This window comes from Corythoichthys intestinalis, chromosome 4 (genome assembly GCF_030265065.1).
Source record: "Corythoichthys intestinalis isolate RoL2023-P3 chromosome 4, ASM3026506v1, whole genome shotgun sequence".
Classification (NCBI taxonomy): domain Eukaryota; kingdom Metazoa; phylum Chordata; class Actinopteri; order Syngnathiformes; family Syngnathidae; genus Corythoichthys; species Corythoichthys intestinalis.
The window spans coordinates 60525993-60552724 of NC_080398.1; the positions used below are offsets into that span (position 1 = coordinate 60525993).

General features: G+C 42.1%; 1 protein-coding gene across 1 annotated transcript in view; it reads left to right on the forward strand.

Annotated features, from left to right (window-relative positions):
- bves (blood vessel epicardial substance) overlaps nucleotides 1-26732 on the forward strand; it is a 42924-nt gene that overhangs the window by 5377 nt on the left and 10815 nt on the right. The window contains exons 3-6 of the mRNA XM_057833778.1: nucleotides 1327-1451; nucleotides 2769-2956; nucleotides 7366-7474; nucleotides 18800-18967. Coding sequence (XP_057689761.1) covers nucleotides 1327-1451; nucleotides 2769-2956; nucleotides 7366-7474; nucleotides 18800-18967 — 590 coding nt within the window. The remainder of the gene's footprint in view (nucleotides 1-1326; nucleotides 1452-2768; nucleotides 2957-7365; nucleotides 7475-18799; nucleotides 18968-26732) is intronic.

Below are 26732 nucleotides of genomic sequence, written 5' to 3' on the forward strand. Positions count from 1 at the left end.
GTCCTGCAATCCGAGTAGACAACAGTGTCAACTCGCACTATCCGTCAGCGTCTGAATGAAAAGGGACTCTACGGTAGGGTACCCAGGAAGACCCCATTTCTGACCCAGAGACATAGAAAAGCCAGGCTGGAGTTTGCCAAAACTTTCATGAGAAAGCCAGAATTGTTTTGGAAGAATGGTCTCTGGTCAGATGAGACAAAAGTACATTTTTTGGGAAAAGGCATCAACAGAGTTTACAGGGAAAAAAAACAAGGCCTTCAAAGAAAAGAACACGGTACCCACAGTCAAACATGGCAGATGTTCCATGATGTTTTGGGGTTGCTTTGCTTCCTCTGGCACTGGACTGCTTGACCGTGTGCATGGCATTATGAAGTCTGAAGACTACCAACAAATTTTGCAGCATAATGTATGTATATAATGTGTGAGAACTCTGGGTTTCTCTCAGATGTCATGGGTCTACCAGCATGACAATGACCCAAAACACTTCAAAAAGCACTAGAAAATGGTTTAAGCGAAAGCACTGGAGACTTCTAAAGTGGCGAGCAATTAGTCCAGACCTGAATCCCATAGAACACCTGTGGAGAGATCTGAAAATGGCAGTTTGGAGAGGGCACCCTTCAAATCTCAGGGACCTGGAGAAGTTGGCCAAAGAAGAAAATTCCAGCAGAGCATCGTAGGAAAGTCATTGATGGATACCAGAAGCCGTTCTTCGCAGTTATTTTGTCAAAAGGTTGTGCTACAAAATATTAGGCTGAGGGTGCCAATACTTTTGTCCGGCCCATTTTTGGAGTTTTGTGTAAAATGATAATGATTTAATTTGTTAAATAAAGTGTTTTTTTCCATTGGAAGCAGAATAAATGAAGATATGACTACCAAAGCGTTTGTAGTTGCAATCATTTTCTGGGAGAAATTGAATATTGTCTGACAGAAATGCAGGAGTGCCAACATTTTTGGCCGGAAGTGTATCCGATTAATCGATTATAAAAATGTCAGTTCCATCCCTACATGAGAAATAATAGAAGATAATTGCAGACAGGAAATGTATTTACTAGATGTTTATCCTCCACTTGGAATCGGGGACAGAAGACAGGAAGCAAAAAGATTCATGGGAAATGCAGCTGTAAAGGGCCGTTTATTTTTAGTTTAGCCATGGAGCCAAGTCTCAGAGGGATTTAAAAAGAAGTCAAGTGAGGAAAAAAGGAAAAGAAAGAAACATACAAGCAGATTTTAGAGCCACTGTATATTTTGAATTCTTATATTGTATACAACTGTAATGTATTTTGCCCTTAAGCATTTTGTTTTGTTTATTTTCTCACACCCTAACAGGATGTCTCTTCTTCATTGCTTGGGCAACATTGTACAGGTGTAACATGGACGTGATGGTTTGGAATGTGGTTTTCCTGGTGATCAACTTCATGCACTTGTTGTTTCTCTTGTACAAACGTAGACCGGTGAGTTATCCCTTCTTGGTAATTTATGTGAAAGTGTGTATTTATACAGAGATTTAGGTTTCATTTTTTGCACTGTCCAAGGAATGAGGTCACATATCCTCCTGAGTTCAATTCTGCCGTGTAGTAATGTGATGCAAATTTGGTGAACTTGACAGGGACCAACATCAAACTGACAGAATCAGAGCAGGATATTACAATAAAATATGAGACCTCCTCAGCTACGGCACCTTTCCAACTCAGACTTTAAATAAACTAGCTGATGTACATGTACTGCATACAGCACTTGTGTCAATGTAGTAACATAAGACTTTATAATGTATTGATGGGTCAGATCTGTCTTGCACTGCGCCTCGCATTCAAGTAGGGGGCCGCCCACATCAAGAGGAGCTATTCACAAACAAACGCACGCAGCAATCTAACGCCGGATTTCTGTTGAAAAAGTACCATAGCTATACCGCATACGAACAGAAAGGATTGTCTCAGGAGTGATTTGTTGGACTATTCAATGTAATTATTATATTTTTCATACCATGTATGCATTTTGAAATATGAAAAAAAAAAAAAAAAATCAATGGGAGATATTAGCCACTACTGCATTGGCATCATAGTTCGCAATATTTACGTAAAATAAACGCTTACTGCACTGTTATTTTTTTTTTGTTTTGTTTTGGTTTGGTTTTTTTGCTTTTAACCAAGAATCATTACGGTTTTACGTCCATATCTATAAAGAATTTGGGGATTTAAGCATTTATTCACAAGAATTTTCACCAGAAAAGCTCTGTTTACATCAAGCAGCCGCTAGCTACATTCACTAACAGACTAGCATTGTACTTCGACATATTTATGTGAAATAAATGCTAAATGCACGATTTTTGTTGCTTTTAAACACAAATCGAGACTGTTTTACATGCATATCTATAAAGAATTCTGGGATTTAAGCATTTATTCACAAGAATTTTCACTGCAAAAGCTCTGTTTACATCAGGCGGCCGCTAGCGACATTCACTAACAGACTAGCATGGTACTTCGACATATTTACGTAAAATATTTTTTTTTTTTTGCTTTTAACCAAGAATCAAGACTGTTTTAGTCCATATCTATAAAGAATTCAGGGATTGAAGCATTTATTCACAAAAATTTTCAACAAAAAAAGTTCTTTGACTGAGATTCCACTCGGTCAGCTTTGATGGCCTCGGCAACAATGCAGGCCCCCTATTTATCGGCCCCGTGTCCCGTGTCAATACATTATGAAGTCTACGGTAGTAATTATTTATGCAAAGAATCTACTGCATAATCACTGTTTGTCTGCTTGTTCAGATTAAAATCGACAGGGACCTGAGGTTGGTGTATAGGAGGATGTTTGAGCCCCTACACGTGAATGAGACTCTATTTCGGAGGCTCACAGGCCAGTTCTGCACCATAGAGACCATTAAGAAAGGACAGGCTTATGCAGCAGAGGACAAAACTTCTGTGGACGAACGACTCAGCATTCTGCTCCAGGGAAAGTATGTACCATTTCATGACGGTTAATCGCTTTCTTAAATTTAATGGCAAACAGTACTTAAAAGTGTTCAGCACAAAAACAAAAAAATCACCAGGCGTGGTAAAAATGAGTGTTGAGAGCGAGTTGCAGAAAAAAAGGCAAAAAAGACATAGATTTATGACCAACAAAAATCAAAATGTGCAAAAGTACATATTTACAGAAAAAAATGGCAACATAGCTAACAAAAACATAACAGAACTAATGTGATTTGCAGGCTCACTGGTCACCATCAGGTTGGCCGGCCAGCCTTTTATACCAGGCTGATGATGATTAGTCTCAGCTGGGCGATCTGGGTGGAGAAAATGAGGGAGATTGACAACAAAGAAAAAAATACAGTGGCCAAAAATGGTACTTTAACCTGGATCAAAATATTGAAGCACAAAACTTCCTTTCCCCTTTGGGCTGCCAGATAAGCTGCAATATCCTACCAAGCAGGGGCGGAACTTAAGGGGGTGCGCCTAGTTGGGCGAGGGGAGGTTCAATAGTGTAGCTGTAATTTACAGTGCTGGCCAAAAGTATTGGCACTGCTGCAATTCTGTCAGATAAAGCTCAATTTCTCCCAGAAAATGATGGCAATTACAAATGCTTTGGTAGTAATATCTTCATTTATTTTGCTTGCATTGAAAAAACAAAAAAGAGATTGGGAAAAAATGAAATCATTATCATTTTACACAAAACTCTCAAGACAAAAGACAGCAGTATTGGCCCCCTTTGAAAAAATATGTGATGCTTCTCTAAGTTGTGTAATTAACAGCACCTGTTACTTACCCGTGGCACATAACAGGTGGTGGCAATAACTAAATCACACTTGCAGCCGGTCAATGGTTTAAAGCTGACTCAACCTCTGTCCTTGTGTGTACCACATTGAGCATGGAGAAAAGAAAGAAGACCAAAGAACTTTCTGAGGTCTTGAGAAGCAAAACTGTGAGCAAGCATGGGCAATCTCAAGGCTACAAGTCCATCTCCAAAGACCTGAATGTTAATGTGTCTACCGTGCGCAGTGTCATCAATAAGTGTAAAGCCCATGGCACTGTGGCTAACTTCCCTAGATATGGATGGAAAAGAAAAATTGACGAGAGATTTCAACGAAAGATTGTGCGGATGGTGGATAAAGAACCTCGACTGACATCCAAACAAGTTCAAGCTGTCTTGCAGTCTGAGGGTAGCACAGTGTCAACCTGTACCATCCGTCGGCGTCTGAATGAAAAGGGACTATGGTGGGATACCCAGGAAGACCCCACTTCTGACTTAGAGACATAAAAAAGCCAAAAACGTTTTGGAAGAATGTTCTCTGGTCAGATGAGACAAAAGTAGAGCTTTTTGGGAAAAGGCATCAACATAGAGTTTACAGGGGGAAAAAAGAGGCCTTCAAAGAAAAGAACACGGTCCCCACAGTCAAACATGGCGGAGGGTCCCTGATGTTTTGGGGTTGCTTTTCTGCCTCTGGCACTGGACTGCTTGACCATGTGCATGGTATTATGAAGTCTGAAGACGACCAACAAATTTTGCAGCATAATGTAGGGCCCAGTGTGAGAAAGCTGAGTCTCCCTCAGAGGTCAAGGGTCTTCCAGCAGGACAATGACTCAAAACACACTTCAAAAAGCACTAGAAAATGGTTTGAGAGAAAGCACTGGAGACTTCTGAAGTGGCCAGCAATGAGTCCATAGAACAATTGTGGAGAGATCTGAGAATGGCTGTCTGGAAAAGGCACCCTTCAAATCTCAGAGACCTGGAGCAGTTGGCCAAAGTAGAATTGTCTAAAATTCCAGCAGAGCATTGTAAGAATCTCACTGATGGATACCAGAAGCGATTGTTCGCAGTTATTTTCGCTAAAGGTTGTGCTACCAAGTATTAAGCTGAGGGTGGCAATACTTTTGTCCGGCCGGAGTGTTGTGTAAAAATTCAATTCAATTCAATTTTATTTGTATAGCCCTGGATCACAATAATGTCGTCTCAAAGGGCTTTGCAGAGGCAATATGATACACAATCAGAAACAGCAAACGAAGCAACAAAGATGAATAAATAAATTCAAGTCCTGGGTATCCCCCATCCTTAGACCCTCCATGTCGGCAAGGGAAAAACTCCAGAGTCTTCGGGAGAAAACGAGAAACCTTGGGGAGTACCACAGTCAGGAGAGATTCACTCCCAGGACGGATAGACAGGAAGCCCCAGGACCGGTAAATAGATAATGATTTTTTTTTTTTTTTCCATTCTCTTTTGTGTTTTTTTATTGCAAGCAAAATAAATGAAGATATTACTTCCAAAGCATTTGTAATTACAGTCATTTCCTGGGAGAAATTGAGCATTATCTGACTGAATTGCAAAGGTGCCAATACTTCTGGCCAGCACTGTAGTGTTTCAGGCTATGTTTACACTAGGATGGATAATAGCCTTAAGTGCCCATGACAGCAAAAAGCATGTTTACTTACTACTTATTTCACGTGGTATTTTTAGGCTCCTGACTGAAAAAGACCGCTTGGATGTGTGTGGAAGCAATCGATTTATTTATTCAATTTTTTTAATCCTGCGCCATGAAAATCAGTGACTTCCTGGATTGAGGAAGAATGTGAATGTGACGTCAGCCGGGTCCGCATCTCACAATACAGCATTGCTTTATAGCATGCAGATGCACTGCGGATTCAGCTGACTTTGTGAATTAATTTTAGTTCATTTTTCACATCACACCAGCCAAAAGTGCTGCAGTGTTTTGTTGCTGCACCAGGGAGAGGCGTGTGAGCCTTTTCGGGTTTCAAAAACCCCTACCCCAACAGTGGCCAAAACAAGTCCGACAACTGTGGGACCATTGGATTTATGAGGAAGTGAGTAAATACCATATTTTGTATTATTTCACATACTGGGATCATGGCACACGTTTTAATACGGAGGTGGCTTGCATTTTGTGGCTGACAATGCTCCTTGTCCATCGAGAATGCCACTCGGCCGACGACCGGTGGCATGTCACACACCCCCCTCGGTCCCCATCGCTTGCCCGCCGGGAGAGCACTATACTCGGCTTATTGCCCTCTTTGTGCGCCCGGTGTTCTGTCAAATTTTGCACCCCATCAAAAATTGCAACTCTGTGTTAAAATGGCCGGGAATACAGCGATTACGTAAACACTACTAACTTTCTTTAAATAAAGGAATATTTACTGACGTTTCATCATGGACGGACATGTAAAAAAGTTCTTAGATACATCCTGCCATGTTAGCTGCACACAACAACTGCACGCCGCTCTCTCACTGTTTATGTCTTCGCCGTGTAATTAAGCATTAATTTACGCCATATCCGTGTTGAACATGTATGCTTACAATGTTGCTTGTTTATTTAGCACCTGTGGATAACATTGAGAGTCCAACTGAATGTAAAAGAGGGCTTATTCCCAGCCACAACAGCTTTGGGGGCTAAATATTATAAGGGTGAAAAATTTGGAGGAACACCGGTAATAGACTACTATCCTCGGGTTGGGCTCGGGCAGCTACGTACTCCTCTCCTCCGGTGGTCATTCTCCAGCTGCTTCCCCGGCAAACAAAATCTCCTGCCCGCAGTAGGGGAACGATGAGCTGTCACTTGCTCGCCGCCGGGAGGGTTGCCGATCAGTGTAGACAATCGACAACCCCGCCGCCGTGTGACAAGATCCCGGGTAGCTTTGTGCGATTTTTCGCTTCGAAAGGCGAGAATAAGACTTTAAAATGCTGCTCGGTTCGGGTTAGCATGTCGGCTACCTCGCTCTCCGAAGCCGGGGCAGGGAAATGACAAAAGCCGGACTAACTCCAGTGACATAGTTCGGGAGGTGCAAGAAGTCAACGCTTTTGACCATTATGGAGTAATTTTGCCATGTCGTACTGAATAAATGCATTTTTTATATTTCATATTCCAATACCGGAAAAAAAAAAGTTGTAAAAAGCTCTACTAGTTTCAGCAGGTACGGAATAGTTTTATTTTTGTTGATGTGGACTACAGTTCCACACAAACGTACATTGAGATATCATTTAGCTTACCTTAGCTTAAAGGTGTGAGAGCTAATTTTCGAGTGTCCCAAACTTCAAGAAAACACATTTATCAAGTTTTCCTCCGCCGTGACATGTGTGTCTCCATCCACCGAACAGCATGCTACCTCTACGCCAGCACTTTTGCTCTTGCTTAAATGGTATTGGGAAAACTGGAAATTTGGTTTTGAAAGTGAAGTAAAAAGTGCTTGAATTTGACCATTGACCACTCGATTGAAATATGAGGGCCATTTAATGAAAAACTAAATTAGAAAGCTTACATATTGCTCCTTTAAAAATGTTTGAACTTGTTTATTTTATTTTTTTTGGGTGCAAATGTCTTGGTTTTGTGATCATTCTGACCTAGAATTTTTTATCCAACAGGATGAAAGTGTCTTATCGTGGCCATTTTCTTCACAACATCCATCCCAATGCGTTTATTGACTCCCCAGAGTTTCGATCAACTTTAATGCACAGGGGAGAGAAATTTCAGGTAGATTTTTTCATTTCAGTGCACGTGGAATCCGTAAAAACACATTGCTTCATTTCACTAAATTATTTTATATAAATAGATATTATTTTTTGAAGCCACATACACTATGCAAAAACACATTTAATTAATTAATCAATTTTTGTCTCACTGTCTAAAGCCAAGTCAGACAAAACCTCTGCAATTTCAGGTCAGCTACAATAATGAGAATTTCTTAGAAAACGTGCTATTATTTTCTTGGAGGTCAAAAATTTACTTCCATTTCCTTAGTATCGAGTAGAATTTCCTTTGAACTGAATTGCCTTGGGTCCAACATTTTGGGTGACCTTCCACAAGCTTCGAACAGTACTCTGCTGGAATCCTGGTGAATTCCTTCTGACAGAACTGGTTTAACTGAGTCAGGTTTGTCGGTCGCCTTGCTTGCATACGCCTTTTCAGATCTGTCCACAAATTTTCTTTGGGATTCAGGGCTTTGTGATGGCCACTTCCAGACATTGACTTTGGTATGGCTTGGAGGAACTCTGTCATCTCTGTAACTCACCAAACCCGAGGTTGCAGCACATCCCATTACGTTATAAGACAGTTTGGGCTCAGTGTAGGTACAGGTGGCCGCACGATCAGGTCCTGCGGAAGCTAATAGAGATCCTTGAAGTACGGCGAATGCAAGCAACCAAAGACCATCCTTCAAAGGCACGGACTCTTATCCACTTTGTGGGACTAGGGGCAGGAGCTCAAAACACCCATGAGAGTGGGATGTCATCACTGTTAACGCCTGGATGCTACTGGAACCTTAGAGTGGACCTTGATCGGTAGCTCAAGTTCATTACCTCTTTGTGACTAGAATTCACCATGTGGTCCTCTGTGGTTTCAACAGTGATCTTTCAAGAGCTCACAGTCCCTTGGGAGGGAAGAATGACGATTCAAAACAATTTTGCTGGATGATTGTACCTGAGTGTCAAGAAGGTGGATGGTCAACCAATATTCACCTTGTGTATACCCTGTATGTGTAACTATTCGGGGTGCAACGGTTCAGTTAGCCCAAGGTTCGGTATGAACCTCGGTTTTGGGATCACAGTTTCGGTCCGGTTTGCGTTTTGCATATAAAAAAAACAAACAAAAAACAAGTCTGACTTTCCAAAAGACTGCCTTTATTTTATTTTTTTTAAGAAAATGAAATAAAAACTTAAAATGTAAACATTTTCAACTGTTAAAATGCCTCTTGGCTCTTTGGCTAGTGCCGTGACTGACTACTAAACTACACACAGAGTAGTAAAAATAACTTCAATCATATCTTAACTGGATATTTCCCAACACAATGTTAATGTGACACAACAATAGTTGTTACTGAATGAACAAAACATAAAAAGTACTTCCCAACAGGGATCAACAGATTACCAGGCATATCATATCGTTGTTTAATGTAACGCAAAAATAATTACTGAATTGTCTGAACAAATATACTGAACAAAAAAAATAACAAAAAGAGCTTGGCAAAAGAGATCAATATTCTCTGATTTTGATGACTAGGCTATCAGTATGCTTCAGAACAGTTTTATTCGCCTGTTGCTATGTTTTTTGGCAAACGCATCCACAAAGTCATCAAGATTTATGGCCCTAGTCCTTCGTGATTCAACACTTAGCACCCCCAAATTGCTTAAACGATCATCAGTCATGGTACTTCTCAAGGCAGTTTTGATTAACTTGAGCTTAGAAAAACTGCGCTCACAGGATGCAGTGCTCCCAGGTAACGCAAGTGCTATTTTGCACAATTTAAAAATCTGGTGGAAGACCTCCCTATATGGCTCCAGAAAGACGGTGAGCTCTATTAATGCCTTTGGTGTTTCCTGACCACTACTTTGCTTCCTCTCAAGAATTCGCTTTAAGTTGTGGAATCTCATATTGCAGATCCTCAGTACTGCATTTACATTGTGAGGCAAATGGAAACACTACATCTTTCTCACAAAATGTGGTGCCGCACGGATTCAAGGCCTGTATCCCTTTCATTATCACACAATTTTCCTTAGAATCTTCTCTTCAGCTCAGAGAGAAGCACATCAATAACTGGAATGAATGTACCTGTCCGAAATGACTCCTTCTCTGTCCTGACCTGTCTTGGAACTATTGGAGTGAACAGGTAATGCCCTTCAAGCCCTGAGCTTGGTTTGACCTGACGGCCTGGAGGTGTGGCACTGATGTTGCATTGCTCAGTAAGAGTTAGAGCAGGGGTCGGGAACGTTTTTGGCTGAGAGAGCCATAAACACCACATTTTTAAAAAATGTAATTCTGTGAGAGCCATACAATATGTTTAAAATTAAAAAATACAAGTATTTGTGCATTTTATGTAATTTCAACACTTTTAAACTACAATAAGTCTGAATTCTTTTTAATAACATTGTTATGCTGTTGCTAATCGACGATGAGTATTTCTTATCATTAATGTGACTTCTAGTACTGCATGGTGTTGCTGATGGCTTTTTAGTCTGGTTGATAATTGATGAGGTCAAGCGTCATGCAGGCATTGAGAAACGTAGGATAAGTCTCTTTTCATGTTCACGAAGAAGCGACACGAATCCTGTTTTTTCCAACCATACACAGAGCACCATCAGTGCACACCGAAACACGTTTGTCCATTGGTAGATTTTTTCTTTAGCGAACTCAGTGAAGGACTTGAATAAATCCCCCCCTCTTGTTGTCCCTTGCATATAGCAAAAACTTTCCTCATGTAGTGTGTCACCGACAACAAACCTTGCGATCACGCTGAACTGTGATAAATTGCTTACGTTTGTTGACTCATCCAAAGCGAGTGAAAAAAATGGAGCCTAATTTCTGTCCTTCACTTGCGTTGCCTAAATTTGATTTGTCATGATGGTACGATCGTGAACAGTTCTTGCTGACAGGGGCATGTCTTTATCAGTTTTATCAGTTTAATAATCTTGTCTTTATCCGAAAAGTCGTCAAAAAGTTCATTGGCAACCTCAAGCATGAATGCTTTGGCGTACTCCCCATCTATGAATGCATTCCCGTTTCTCACAATGGCTAAAGCGCCAGCAAAGCTAGCCAAATTCCAGTCACCTTGTTTGGTCCAAACACGGAGTTGCTGCAGACTAGCTTGCACTCTTGATATAAGCTCTTGACATGCTTTCTTCCTGTTGTCCCCCGCCGGGTATTTCGATGCAAATGTAGTATGGCGGGTGTCGAAGTGCCGCTTTATATTTGACCTTTTCATAGATGTAATTTTATCATTGCATATTAGACAACACCGCAGAAACTGCTCTCTCCACAAAGGCAAATTCCTCTGTCCATTCCTGCTGAAAAGTACGATACTCCTAGTCTTTTTTTCTTATTGCCATCTTCTCAAAAGGGTTTCTAAAATTAGCAGGGAAAACTGGCCACTCTTTTTGACAGCAAAATACGGCGACCACACTCGATCAATGTCTCTGTCTCATCTGTGTTGCCAATGAGATTGATGGTGAGGTGAGGGCTTGCCTGGCTGTGCATTTGGGATGAAATGTATAACTGATGCTACAACTATCTAACGATATACTGGCAAGCGGGGTGGCCAACAAATTTATAGGGGGGGGGGGGGCGTGGCCACCCCCTGGTGGCGCCACTGAATGTTGCCACACCGCAGATTTGAAAGAAGCCGGTGCTTCCTCAAAATTCGGTCTCTCCACTCCTCTGCTCACCACAGCTTTTTCTGTTTTCTTTCTTGTTTCACTTCGCTCGTAAGCGAGAGATGGCGTTACTCGGCTCCTATTACACAGGTGCTTGACAGCGATTGGACATTTACTCACGGGGCGAGAATTTCTCCACAGCTGTGCTTCATGTCGCACACAGAGCTCGACCAATTCATTCTACAAGCGTTCGGAGTAGATTAATTGCAAAACGGAAAAGGCGCAGTTCATAAAGGCGTATTGAATCGTACAGGGCGACCTGTACGGTTTGTCTATGAACCACAAACCGTTGCACTGCTAGTAACTATTTAATGAAGAGCTTCAGTTCCTTAGGCAGCAAAACAGCCCCTCAAATGACGCCACCGCCATGATTCATAGTTTGTATGGTGTTCTCAGGTCTACAAACTACCCACCTTTTCTCAAGGTGTAAAATTGGTCATTATGGCCTAAAAGCTCCACTTTAGTTACATTAGAAGTTTAGAGCTTTGTCTAGATGGGCATAGACTTCATAATTGTATTGACTGGTCACATCCGTCAGCCACTGCGCAACGCCTTCAAGTAGGGGGCTATAGTCCGCTTCAGTTATTCGCAGTCGGTCGCAGTTAGTCAGCACATGCAGGGATCCAACATCGGATTTAGTTTGAAAAAGTACGAAAGCTGTACCACATACAAACAGGAAGGATTGTCTCAGGAGGGATTTATGCAAGGATTCAAGGTAAATATAATATTTTTCGTACCATGCATGCATTTTGAAACGTTGTGAAAAAAATCAATGGGAGGAATTAGCCGCTACAGCATTGGCATTATACTTCGCAATATTTATGTAAGATAAATGCTAACTGCCCGGTTCTTTGCTCTTTTAACAAAGAATCGAGACTGTTTTAAGTCCATATTGTCACGTATTAATGTTTCAGCCATTAATGTTCTGTCACGTATTAATGTTTCAGCCCAATGTTTCATCATCTTGCATGTGTAATGTTTCAGCTAGTAATGTTTCATCATATTGCTTCACACTCATGCATCACAACGCCCTTTATTATGTCATAAAGAATAACTGAGAACACTATATAAGCCTCGAGCAGACAACATCCAGTGTCAGGTCGTACTGTCATGTACGAGACGGAGGACCCAGTTGCGTATCGCAGACACAGGATTTTATTGATATTGACAGGCAAGGGAAAACTATCAGGTCAAGCGATAATGGCAAGTTGACGTGCAGACACGGCATTCAACGCCCTCAGGACACTATGAGTACCTAGTCATGCCCTTTGGCTTAACCAAGGCCCCTGCAGTATTTCAGGCCCTGGTAAATGATATCCTGCGAGACATGCTCAATATATTTGTGTTTGTGTATTTAGATGACATACTGATATTTTTCAAAACCATGTCTGACCATATTAATCACGTCCAGCAGGTTCTGCGCCGCCTCCTGGAAAACTCCCTGTTTGTCAAAGCAGAGAAATGTGAATTCCACGCCAGATCGGTATCATTTCTGGGGCAGATAGTGGCAGAGGGAAGGCTTCAGATGGACCCTGCTAAAGTGACGGCAGTTACATCCTGGCCTGTACCGGAGAACCGCAAGAAGCTGCAGCAATTCCTGGGCTTTGCCAACTTCTACAGACGATTCATCCGGAATTACAGCACAGTGGCATCTCCCCTCACTTCGCTTACCAGCACAAAGGTTCCGTTCAAATGGACTCCGGCAGCTGACAAGGCCTTCGAGACGCTTAAGGCACGCTTCACTTCTGCCCCGATCCTCCAAATGCTCGACCCAGAGTGACAATTTGTGGTAGAGGTGGATGCGTCCGACGTGGGGGTCGGGGCAGTGCTTTCACAGCGCACAGAATCGGACGGCAAGTTACATCCGTGCGCCTTCTACTCTCGCCGACTGTCCCCGGCAGAGCGGAATTATGACATTGGGAATCGCGAGCTGCTGGCTGTAAAACTCGCTCTGGAAGAATGGCGACATTGGCTGGAAGGATCAGCCGTGCCGTTTCTGGTGTGGACCGACCACAAGAACCTTGAATACATAAGAACAGCGCGGCGGTTGAACTCGCGGCAGGCCCGGTGGTCCCTATTCTTCACACGTTTCAATTTCACCCTCTCTTACCGCCCTGGTTCCCGGAATGCAAAGCCCGATGCCCTCTCTCGAGTATTCCAGAAGGATGACGCACTAGTGGAGGATTTTGAGTCCATTCTCCCGGATTCCTGCCTAGTTTCCACGCTGACCTGGGACATTGAGGAGCAGGTTAAAGAAGCCATCCGGGATCAGCCTGGCCCCAGCGCCTGCCCCACTGATCGCCTCTTTGTTCCTGACAATCTGAGGTCCCAGGTGATCCAGTGGGGCCATAACTCCCACCTGGCTTGTCACCCTGGTGTCACACGCACCATCCACCTGCTCTCCCAGCGATTCTGGTGGCCATCGTTGAGAACAGATGTCCAAGACTTCGTGAAAGCCTGCCCCACCTGTAGCCAGAACAAGACCATCAGCCGTTTCCCAGCCGGCTTGCTCCAACTCCTGCCAGTCCCCAAACGCCCCTGGTCCCATATATCAATGGACTTTGTAACTGGACTCCCTCCTTCTGAAGGAAACACTGTCATCCTCACGGTTGTGGACAGGTTCAGCAAGATGGCCCACTTCATCCCGCTGCCAAGATTGCCTACTGCTAAGAAGACGGCACAGATGGTTATGGAGCAGGTGTTCCGAATTCACGGACTACCGAGGGATGTCGTATCTGACCGGGGTCCGCAGTTTGCATCCTCCTTCTGGAAGGAGTTCTGCCGCCTCCTGGGAGCCACAGCGAGCCTCACGTCAGGCTATCACCCCCAGTCTAACGGCCAGTCGGAAAGGCTCAACCAAGAGCTTGAGACATCCCTCCGCTGCATGGTTTCATGCAACCCCCATTCCTGGGCACAACATCTACTGTGGGTGGAATACGCTCACAACTCCCTTCCCAGCTCTGCCACCGGCCTGTCTCCCTTTCACACTGTCTTCGGCTATCAACCGCCCCTGTTCGCCAGCCAAGAAGGAGACGCTTCCTGCCCTTCCGCCCAAGCCTGCGTACGGAGATTTCGCTGAATCTGGTCTCAAGCCCGTACTGCTCTTTTAAAGTCTGTTTCTGGTTATGCCATCAGAGCCAACCGACGGCGGACTGCAGCCCCTGCTCTGATTGGTAGCCCTCGGTGGGCTCAATCCTTGGGACTTCTGGAGCCGTCCCTTGAGAGGGGGGTTCTGTCACGTATTAATGTTTCAGCCATTAATGTTCTGTCACATATTAATGTTTCAGCCATTAATGTTTCATCATCTTGCATGTGTAATGTTTCAGCTAGTAATGTTTCATCATATTGCTTCACACTCATGCATCACAAAGCCCTTTATTATGTCATAAAGAATAACTGAGAACACTTTATAAGCCTCGAGCAGACAACATCCAGTGTCAGGTCGTCAGCGATTCAACATATGTCTGCATGTCAACTTGCCATTATCGCTTGACCTAAAAGTTTTCCCTTGCCTGTCAATATCAATAAAATCCTGTGTCTGCGATACACAACTGGGTCCTCCGTCTCGTACATGACACATATCTATAAAGAATTCAGGGATTTAAGAATTTATTCACAACAATTTTCAACGGAAGAAGCTCTTTGTTTACATATGACGGCCGCTAATTGCCTTACTGACTAGCATTAGGGTTGTTCCGATCATGTTTTTTTGCTTCCTATCCGATCTCAATTGTTTTATTTTGAGTATCTGCCGATCCCGATATTTCCCGATCCGATTGCTTTTTTTTTTGCTCCCGATTCAATTCCAATCATTCCCGATAATTTTTCCCGATCATATACATTTTGGCAATGCATTAAGAAAAAAATAAATAAAACTCGGACGAATATACTGTATACATTCAACATACAGCACATAAGTACTGTATTTGTTTATTATGACAATAAATCCTCAAGATGGCATTTACATTATTAACATTCTTTCTGTGAGAGGGATCCACGGATAGAAAGACTTGTAATTCTTAAAGGATAAATGTGACTTTGTATATTGTGACTAAATATTGCCATCTAGTGTATTTGTTGAGCTTTCAGTCAATGATACTGTAGCCATTTAACTGTTCTGCACAAATGCATGATGGGAAGTGCAACCATGACTGTGCGTAGGGGCACCAATTGATATATCTTTTCTGCGTTGGGAAGTAACATAGGGTGTTAAGAAAAAAATCAACCACTACCTTTCTTCCCCACATTGCTTCTCACGATTTTTCTAATTGACGAGAGAGTGATTTTAAGGCTTTAGCCAATTTAAAAAAAGGCTTCGAAGGCTGCCAAAATTCACTCTACTCATTTTACGCTGCCTTTTAGCACTATATATGGATAAAACGGCGCCATTATAGATTGTACGCGACAACGCGTGAGTCGGTCGTGCAGTGCATGCGTTAATTGCGTTAAATATTTTAACGTGATTAATTTTTTAAAAATTAATTACCACCGTTAACGCGATAAATTTAATAGCCCTACTTTAAGCCAAAACTAAAGACTCTAGATTAGTGTAAGACATTTTGTCTGTAACGTTAAATACAATTAGAATACGACTTAATTAAAAAAAATATATATATTAAAAAAAGGCATGTCCGATATTTTTTTGCCGATTCCGATACTTTGAAATTGACGTGATCGGACCCCATCGATCGATCGGGACATCTTTAACTAGCATCATACCGTAATTTCCCGAATATAAGGCGCACCCGTGTATAATGCGCACCCCAAATTTACTTGTAAAATCTAGGGAAAATTATTGTACCCGTTTATAACATGCATCCTAATTTTAGCACCAATAAATAGAAGAATACAAGAAAACAGAGCTCGTGTACAGATACAGAAATGTCATTTTACTGACTGGTGAAACGAAGCACAAGCATAGCACATTGGTAGTTCAAAACATTACCATAAACTGACAATATTTACGGTAATAATATGATTTGACAACTTCTCCAACTTACCAGAATCTAGGAGAAAACAAAACGGATGTGACTCTTCTTTTAAAGACTGCTGTATAATTTGCTCGTTTCATCATGATGAATAAATGTTTCTTCCATGGATTGATACAGTAGAATGAAAGTGAGAACGTAAGTTGGAAATCCGTAAGAGCTCATCACTGTTGACACGACAGTAACAATAGGAATTATTGTTATTTGGGTTTGAGTTTCCCGAGGGACAGATAAAGTTGACGGACACAGGAAGTCTGTGTGCTTACGTTTGTTATGGTCCGAGTTGCGGAGCTGCAAAAAAACGTTGACTCAAATGAGTTAAAGAAACTCAATTCTGTCCTTTATGAAGAGTGAAAAAAGCAGAATTTAACAGACAAAATCATTCGGCCGATTAGAGTGAAGTATTACTGAAACAAAATGGTGACGTCACGTACCGTAATGGTCGGCAACAGGTCGCCGCATACGTTTCTTCAACACAACGTGGCTGTGTCAAAAAAAAAAAAAATCAGTTTATACTGTATATATATATACACAGGACTGTCTCAAAAAATTAGAATATTGTGTATTCTAATTTCCTGAGACAGTCCAGTATATATGTGTATATATATATATATTTCTGTCTCCATCCATGTGCCCGTTTATAATGCGCACCATGATTTTACAAGTTGATTTTGGGGAAAAAAAGTGCGCGTTATATTGGGCAGATTACGGTAGCTTGCAATATTTACGTAAAAATTTTTATTTGCTTTTAACCAAGAATCGAGACTGTTTTTGAGTCCATATCTACAAAGAATTCAGGGTTTTAAGCATTTATTCACAAGAATTTTCAACTGAAAAAGCTCTTTGTCTGTTTCCACTCGGTCAGCTTTGACGGAGAGAGGCTCCCTATGAATTGACCCCGCGCCCTGTGTCCCGTCAATACATCATGAAGTCTATGAGATTTTTTTTTTTTGCAAACTGTAATGTGTTTTTTTCTTTTATGTTCTTTTGCGAGTAATGGCTTTATCCTTAGTGAGTAGCTTGTTCTGAGGTTGATTCGCACATTTCGGACCAAAACACGTTCCAAAGACGTATAACGATGTTTATGATGTTCAACTGCTCGTAACTAAAGATTAAAAAAATAGTAGAAACAATTTTTCAAATGATAAAAGATTTGAATTTTTCTTTTTTTTTTTTAAAGTTCTGCGTTCATATAGCCATAGAACCAGGGGTTAATTTGTGCCGGATCCAGCCGGAACATGATCCGGCACCTCTTGATTTTGGCCTCCCTGTGTTCCGGGACTTATTTGGGCAGATCCGGCATCTCTCGTGTATATAAAATAATATAATATGTGGACCGGCGATTTCCATGTCTCGTTCGTCATCGATCCTACGTCTGGTTCTTCCTTCGGGTAGGGGGTGTAGTGTATAAAAACACAGATACGCCTCGGATGGCTGTTGCACGGAGACTTTTATTAACTAAACAAAAACCAGTGAGGGACAATCAGCCAGTCAACACCACGCTCAAGCGCAACTCTCCTTTTCGCTCCCTCTCCCTCCCCCTTATGCTCGCCCACTTCTTCTACGCCAGATTGGCAATGCTGGTCACATTGAAACAGGACAGCGGCCCCTTGGGGATGCCGGAAACAATGTTGATAAAAAATTATCATCATTTGAAAGAGTCTGAGATTAATTGATGCACTGAAAAGCTGGACCAACATTAAAAAAAAAAAAAAGAAACTTTGGAAATTTGCGGAATCTGGGGAGCAAGCAGCCAGAATCAAACGGACCGGGTGCAGGATGACGCTAGCCACAGACAGCACCAGGTTCACAGACAGCAAGCCGTTGCTGGTTGCTACCGTGGCAGCAGCTGGTCAGGTTCTGCGCCACCCGGAGTGGGGGCCAGCTACCACGCCAGCAGTCAGCCAGGTGGACCACCAACAGCCGGAGCAACAGGCCAGTCCCCTTATGGGAAATTCGGGTTTGGGCTGCACAATTCATAAGGTGCAGGAGGGGTGGGGGGTGAAACTCGCAAACGAATGGGTTTTTGTTATGTATTGTAATCTCTTAAAAGTTACACCTGTTGAGAAACTAATTGCTGACTGTATACTGTAAGTCCCACCTGTGGTTATGTGGGCAATTGTCTGTGCTGCAGACTATAGCCTAAATTATTCCAAATTGTCGTCATAACATTTATATAATGGATATTATCTCAAATTGAGGCTTGTAAGTCCCACAGCATGGCAAGTGGGCATTTGCTGTTTTCAGCACCGTTTTCTGCGTATGTTCCGGGACTTCTGCCCGTCTCGTCATCCCTGCACTATCATATGTACTTTGCGATCTGGCACCTTATGATTTACAAATTAAGCACTGCATAGAACACAATATTCTCTTGCGCTTGACTGAAGGGAATGTTTTGAAATGATGTTTGGTAGTAAATGAGTAAGCAGTTTTTGAAGAAATTTGGTAATCCTGACTGACCTGAAACCGTAAAGGTTTAGTCTGATTTGACTTCAGACAGTGAGACAAAAAAAGTTCGTAAAACTTGCTTCTACTTTCATTTTAATAACATTTTTAGTGCTGAGAGCAAATTTGTTCATAACTATTGGTAAACAAGGCAAATTTGTTTATTCATCTTTCAATATTTTGTGTTGTCACCCCCCCCCCACAAAAAAAATGACTTATAGGTCACCATTATGGCAGAAGACAACTGTAAATATCTATGCTGGTCTCGAGAGAGACTCACCTACTTCTTGGAGGCAGATACATTCCTTAATGAGGTGTTCAGATACCTTATAGGGAAAGACATTACCAACAAGTTGTATTCTCTCAATGACCCCACACTCAGCGACAAGGTTGGTGCAACATTATTTAAAACATAATGCCAACATTATAGTGGCACGATGAATGAGTGGTTTGCACATCTACCTCACAGTTCTGAGATTAAGACTTCAATCCGGGCTCTGGGCTTCCTTTGTGTAGCTTGCATGTTCTCTCCGTATCTGCATGGGTAATCCAGTTTCCTCCCACCTTCCCAAAACATGCATGTTAAGTTGATTGGACACTCCATATGCTCCAAGGGTGTGATTGTGAGTGTGAAAGGTATGCCTACTATATGTGCCCTTTGAACAGAGGTGGTTAGTTAATACACAATGTCATCAATATGAGCTGATATTATTATACTGAACTACAAATTATTACCTATATTAGGCGAAAAGAATTACAGAATTATCATCGAATTCTGACTACAAAAATCTACAGAAATCAAACATTACCCGTCCAAAGAGCATTAGTTCCATCTAGTGCAGAAAACATTTCTTACAATGAAATGAAAATAAGTGTATCTACGGTTTTCCATGGTCTATTGGTGCCACAAAAAATGTTAAAGACAGCGCTTTATGTCAATATTTTTTTTTAACGGTTCTTTAAAGAAACCATGTGATTAACCAGGCAAGGGTGATCATAGTGCTTTCGGCTGCAAACTTGTGTGTGGCCATGTGACTGTACTGTTACTTCTGATTGGTATAATCGAGAATTGTGAATATTGTTGCAACGTCTCATTGATGAAACTGTGCTGGCAAAAATAAAATAAATTTAACACAGTCGTACCTCAACACCAGTGTTGTTTATAACGGCGTTAAGAGTAAAGCGGCGTTACTAACGGCGTTATTTTTTTCAGTAGTGAGTAACCAAATTAATTACTTTTATCATCTTGGCAACGCAGTTACCGTGACAGAGGATGTAAAGGCGAGCGTTACTATGCGTTACTACGTTGGTTGAATGACGCGTGAAAAGTCAGAGACACGGACTCACGGAGACGAGAGAGCAGAGTGGGAGTGGGGAGGAGGGAAGGGAGTTGTATCGCCGTTGCAAATGCGATGCTAGGTGGCTCCAATAAAACCTGATTGTAGCCGATAGCCTACAAACTACGCCCACATGATGCTACGGTAGATATCTTATGTATATAGCGGAAAACACTCAGGTGACTTGAGCTTCAGCTCTGAGACCCCAATTTGGCCAACTTTCAAAATTGTCCTATATGCATTTGTGATACATCATTGGAAAGCTTAAAATCTCAATTTTCTGGGCAAGAAAAATTTTGAACAGGAGGGCATTTTAAAAAAAATTAAAGAGCGAAACGCTACCTGGAGGTGAGAGCTTGAAAGAGCAGAATTAAAGACGCCACAACTTTAACGAGATATTATCGCGTACTTACCTTGATTCGATCCAAAAACTCCATGTAGCATGTATCACTGAGTGTCAAGACACAGCTGTGAATGGCCACAGCTGGATTTTTGGGGGATTTTATGGGTGAAACATGGTAATATATGGCCTCGATGCAGAAATCGCAGACATCAAGGAGTGGTCGATGTAGCAGCAGTGAGAGTGAACGACATCTCCCATGATGCTTGGCGGTGGGGGGTCAGGAAGTTAAAATAAATGCTGTGAAGTTGTCCACCTCGTGTGCTGAGTAATATATATACATGGTGTCAGAAGTGGCGAACTGCTAGTCTTCAAGGTGTCATCGGGTGAATATAGTTAACTGCCGGAAGAAGTTTTCGCGTAGTTATATTCGCCGAAAAAGACCGCTAATAAGGCGAACGCAGAGCTACGAGTTAGCTGCTAGGCGGCTAAGGGGACGAAGCGTTGCCATAATACGGCCCCGCCGGGCGTGTTTTCGAAAAAAAAAAAAAATCCAGCGAGGAGCGGCGTCAAGCGTGAATTCTGAAAGTTGATTAACCAGGGATTTAACAGCAGAGATGGCGACCGCTGTGCAGTTTTCTCCTCCGGAGCCGTTCGACTTTTCAAGTCCGTCAGAATGGCCAAAGTGGATCAGACGATTCGAAAGGTTTCGAATTGCGACAGCGTTGGACACTAAATCTGAGGAATATCAAGTCAACTCCCTTTTGTATGCAATGGGGGATGCGGCTGATGACGTTTTAGCTGTTTTGACATTAACGGCTGAAGAAAAAAAGCAATATGAAGCAGTTAAAGCAGCATTTGAACATCACTATGTGGGAAAACACAATGTCATTTTTGAACGTGCACAGTTCAACTCTAGACGTCAACAAGATGGTGAATGTGCTGAATCATTCATCACAGCTGTACACAAGCTTGCAGAAAATTGTGGATTTGGCGTTCTTAAAGAGGAACTCATAAGGGACAGAATTGTAGTGGGGAATAAAGGACAAAAGAATGTCTGAACAACTACAAATGGACACTGAGTTAACACTTGCTAAAGCCATACAGAAAGTGAGACAGTGTGAAACAGTGAAGATGCAACAAACAATTTTACACAACAGCTCTAAAGATGATAATAGACTGAATGTGGACACAGTAAAAGCACACACGAAAAGAGGCACTACTCAGACATGGCAATTATCTAAGACGGGACAAAAGACTGTCAAGCAAGTCGGGAAGGTGTGTGGCCGATGTGGTCGTACAGATAATCACTCATGGAAAGAGTGCCCAGCCCGAGAAGCGCAGTGCCGTAAATGCCAGAAAAAAGGTCATTTTGCGTCTGTGTGTCGCAATAAGGATCCGGCAGGGCTCAGAGAAGTCACAGAAGACCAGTTTGACGAAGAAGATTGTGTGTTTTTAGGGGAAATCGGTGCAGTGAGGTCAGAGCCCTGGGTTGAACACATAATGCTAAATGGAGAAAATGTTCTCTTTAAACTTGACACAGGGGCTGATGTTACCTCCATGCCAGAGAGACTGTACAAACCCAAAAGAGATGGTGAGCTTCAGCCACCTAAAAAGAAACTTTTAGGACCGGCTAGTTACCCACTTGAAGCAAAAGGTTACTTCACAGCACGATTGGCAGCAAAAGGCCGCAGCACATCTCAAGATGTTTATCTGGTGTCAGGCCTAGTTCAGCCACTGTTAAGTAGACCAGCTTGTGAAGCGTTGGGTTTGGTTTACAGAGTGGACACAGTCAACAACACCGAGCATGACTTCAGAGCAGCTTATCCAAAAGTTTTTCAAGGTTTAGGAAAACCGAAGGAGCCTTATCGCATTGAGCTACAACAGGGGGCTATTCCTGTTGCATTGTCTGCTCCTCGACGCGTTCCTCTTCCCCTCAGGGATGCAGTGAGGGATGAGATCAGAAGAATGGAGGATATGGGGGTTATTTCAAAGGTCACTGAGCCCACAGAATGGTGCTCAGGTATTGTTGTTGTCCCCAGACCGGCAAATAAACCACCCAGAATATGTGTTGACCTTACGCCCTTGAACACAGCAGTAAAAAGAGAACGTCACATTCTTCCTGCAGTGGATCAGTCGCTCGCTATGATGAAAGATGCCAAAGTTTTCACAAAATTGGATGCTCGTTCCGGATTTTGGCAAATCCCGCTTGCTCCAGAGTCACGGCCTCTCACAACTTTCATCACGCCTTTTGGGAGGTATCAATTTAACCGCTTACCTTTTGGCATTGCTTCTGCACCCGAGCACTTCCAAAGGAGGATGTCACAAATGCTTGAAGATTTGGATGGGGTGATCTGTCATGCTGATGATGTACTTGTGTATGGCAGGAACAGACAGGAGCATGATCGAAGACTGCATGGAGTACTTCAAAAATTCCGAAAAGAGGGCCTCACTCTCAACGAGAAATGTGAGTTTGCCAAGAACGAGATTATGTTTGTTGGACATAAAGTTTCGGCAAATGGAATTGAAGCAGACCCAAACAAGGTGCGTGCTATCCAGCAGCTCCCGCAGCCAAAATGTGTGGAAGATGTAAGGCGTCTCATGGGCATGGCAAACTATCTCGCCAAGTTCCTTCCACGACTGGCTACTATGACCATACCACTTAAGGAGCTGCAAAAGTAAAGAAATGAGTGGATATGGGCAGCACCACAGCAAACAGCGTTCCAGAAATTAAAGGAGATATTAAGCTCTCCTGAGGTGCTCGCTCAATATTCAAACACAGCAGAAACGAGAGTTGCTGCAGATGCATCGCCATTTGGCATCGGTGCTATCCTCACACAAAAGCAGTCAGATGAACGGTGGCGTCCAGTGACCTACATCTCAAGAGGACTTACGGACACTGAAAGGCGCTATGCGCAAATTGAAAAAGAAGCGCTTGCTGTCACGTGGGCCTGTGAAAGACTTTCTTCCTATCTTGTTGGATTACAGTTTACGCTGATGACAGACCACAAACCTCTTGTTCCTCTCCTGAGTACGAGAGGCTTGGATGATCTTCCGCCACGCATCCTAAGGTTCAGACTTAGATTGCTACGTTTTTCTTTCACAATTGTCCATGTTCCAGGTAAATCTCTGGTGACTGCTGACGCACTTTCACGCGCTCCGGTGGAGGGCTCACCTTCTGCGTGGATTTACAGCTGGAGAAAGATGTGGAGGTCTTTGTGGACACTGTGGTATCCAGCATTCCTGCCACTGATAAAAGGTTGGAAGAGATCAAGTCAGCGCAAGACGAAGATGGCCTGTGTGCAAAGGTAAAGGACTTTTGTCTTGCTGGTTGGCCAGAGAAATGCGACCTAGACCAAGAGGTCAGGTTATATTGGCAATACAGAATGGATTTAAATGTGTGTCACGACCTTCTTATGAAAGGTGATAGACTTGTGATCCCACCATCTCTGAGAACTGATATATTGCGCCGTCTCCATGAAGGCCATCAAGGGATTTCCAAATGTAGAGCCAGGGCCAAGGAGTCAGTCTGGTGGCCTGGCATCTCTGCACAGATAGGCAAAATGGTGAGTGAATGCGAAATATGTCAAAAATATAGACTTCAGAACCGTGAGCCACTGCTATCCACCCCACTTCCGGATCGCCCATGGCAGAAGGTGGGAATGGATTTGTTCGAGTGGTCAAAGAAACAGTACATTTTGATTGTTGACTTTTTCTCAAGATACATAGAAGTGGCACAACTTAAACACTTGACTGTGGAGGTCACAATCAAAGCTGTCAAAGAGGCCTTCGCTAGGCATGGGACTCCTGAGACTGTTGTATCGGATAATGGGCCACAGTTTTCGTCACAACAGTTCAAAGAGTTTGCAAAGGAATACCAATTCTCTCATGTCACGAGCAGTCCAAGGTACCCCCAGGCCAACGGTGAAGCTGAACGTGCTGTGCGTACCATCAAGGACCTGTGGAAAAAGGACAATGATCTTCACAGAGCGCTGCTGGTTTACAGGGCCACGCCGCTAGAACATGGACTTTCGCCAGCTCAGCTTTTGATGGGGAGACACCTGCGCACGTCCCTACCCCAATTTTCGGCTAAGTTGGTTCCAAAGTGGCCGGACTTGTCTGCCTTTCGAAAGAAGGAAGAGGATGGACGGCGTGAGCAGGCGAAACATTACAATCGGAGACATCGGACAAGGCCACTTTCACAATTAACACCTGGACAGAAAGTGTGGATTACAACGGAAGGTTCTGCAGGAGAAGTCATCAGACTTGCCAATACTCCCAGATCCTATATAGTTGAGACTGACAGAGGGGTTCTAAGGAGGAACAGGAGCCACCTTAGACCCATAGGGACTGTTACAAGGTCGGGTCGAGTAGTGACACCACCTGACAGACTGGATTTGTGAATGGTGATATGTTCATTTAAATGATAGTTAAGAAAAGGAAATGTTATGTTCATTTAAATGATGCTTAAGAAAGAAAAATGTTTAAGAAAGTGATAACACCTGTTTGAAAGAAAGAAAATAAGTAATGGTGTTATTGTTTGCCGAAAGAAAATGTTTATTTACAATATTAGTGTGCATTGTATGTTAAGATGCAAATGTTAGAGAAAGTATTTTGGTTCATTTGATGAAGCATGCATTCGGTGTAGCAGCAGTGAGAGTGAACGACATCTCCCATGATGCTTGGCGGTGGGGGGTCAGGAAGTTAAAATAAATGCTGTGAAGTTGTCCACCTCGTGTGCTGAGTAATATACTGTATATACAGTCGAGAAGTTCTTTTGTATATATTTACCCTTCTAAACGTTTTTTTTTTCCTTCACTTTTTCTTTGTTTGGATCGATTATTTATCATCTAAAATATCGGAGAAAATGAGACAGTAACAAAAATAAAATAAAATTAAGCGATAGTTATGAGGTAGATATCCGTGAACTTTTTATAGACACCATTTTTTTTCATTGTGACGTAATTTGTTTAAAAGTTTAAAATATGCGAGCGAATAATTTTTTAAAGTCGTCTTTTTTTTTTTTTAACTAAATATTGGACATCATTTAATGATTCTAAGCTAAAAATGACAGACAGTTCGAATAATAAATATAATTACTGAGCTTTTTATGGCTGGGTTGAAACAAAAGCCATTGCGTGACGTCTGTAAACAAGGGTTTCCAGGGTAAAACAGACAAATTAAAAATAGTTCGGGGGCTTAATGCTCCATGAATCTGCTATGGCACCATATAGACATATTGTTCTATCAAACACAACAGTTATTTTGGCTTAAAATACAGCAGTTTCCTTTGAAGAGGAGTGCAAGAGCAGAGGCTACTTTTTCAGTCTTGTCTGTGTTTTCCGCCATATATAACAAGATGCGAAATGGCAGACATGGTGATGTTAGCACATGTATAGAGAACTAGATGGGAAATGATAGACTCGCCAGCCACCATTTTAAAGCAGTAGACGTCTCAGGAAGGCTCTGTTGTAGAGAACCTTCCTAGCGAACCTAAGTAACTTTTTTATTTAAAATACTCCTAAATCGGCAAAATCTTGACTTGAATCTATCTTTAAATGATGAAACAGTTTTAAAGCTCACATGTCGAAAGTAGACAGAAGGGAACTAATGCAATAACAGGAGCAATTTTAAGAACTTTAACGGTTAATTCACAATATTAAATGACTTCCAAAGATAGGAAAGGTTACTATGTTATTTGGAGGTTTTTATGGAATGAAAAAAAACAAAAAGATGAAAGGTAACATTAGTTACTTTATCAAGTATCTAATTACTTTTAGATTCAGGTAACTGAGTTAGTAATAAAAATTGGGAGGGTAGTTGAAATCAATGCGTTTGAGTCATGTTGACCCAGCGCTCTATGCCACTAGATTTTTTTCAATGTTTTTTTACCGTTCTTTCAAAACACCATGTGATTGAATTGGTAGGCGTGATCATGGGACCTCCGGCTACAAGATTGTGTGTGGCCACATGACTGTACTGTATGTCTGATTGGTATAATGGAGCCATAGAATTCATAATATATTGACGACAATAGAAAATTCTTGTGAATAAATGCTTAAATCCCTGAATTTGTTATGGATATGGACGTAAAACAGTCTCAATTCTTTATTAAAAGAGCAAAGAACCGGGCAGTTAGCATTTCTTCTACGTTACTATGTAGAATGTGCTAGTAGTCTTTAAGTCACTGTGGCGCTGCCTTGTCACCACAAAGAGCTTTTTACTTTAAAAATTCTTGTGAAGGCATAAATCCCTGAATTCTTTATAGATATGGACTTAAAACAGTCTCGATTATTTGTTAAAAGAGCAAAGAACCGGGCAGTTAGCATTTATTTGACGAAAATATTGCGAATTATTACGCCAATGCCGTAGCAGTTAATTTCTCCCGTTTTTTTTCACGTTTCAAAATGCATGCATGGTACGAAAAATATAATAATTACCTTGAATCTTCGAACAAATCACTCCTGAGGCAATTCT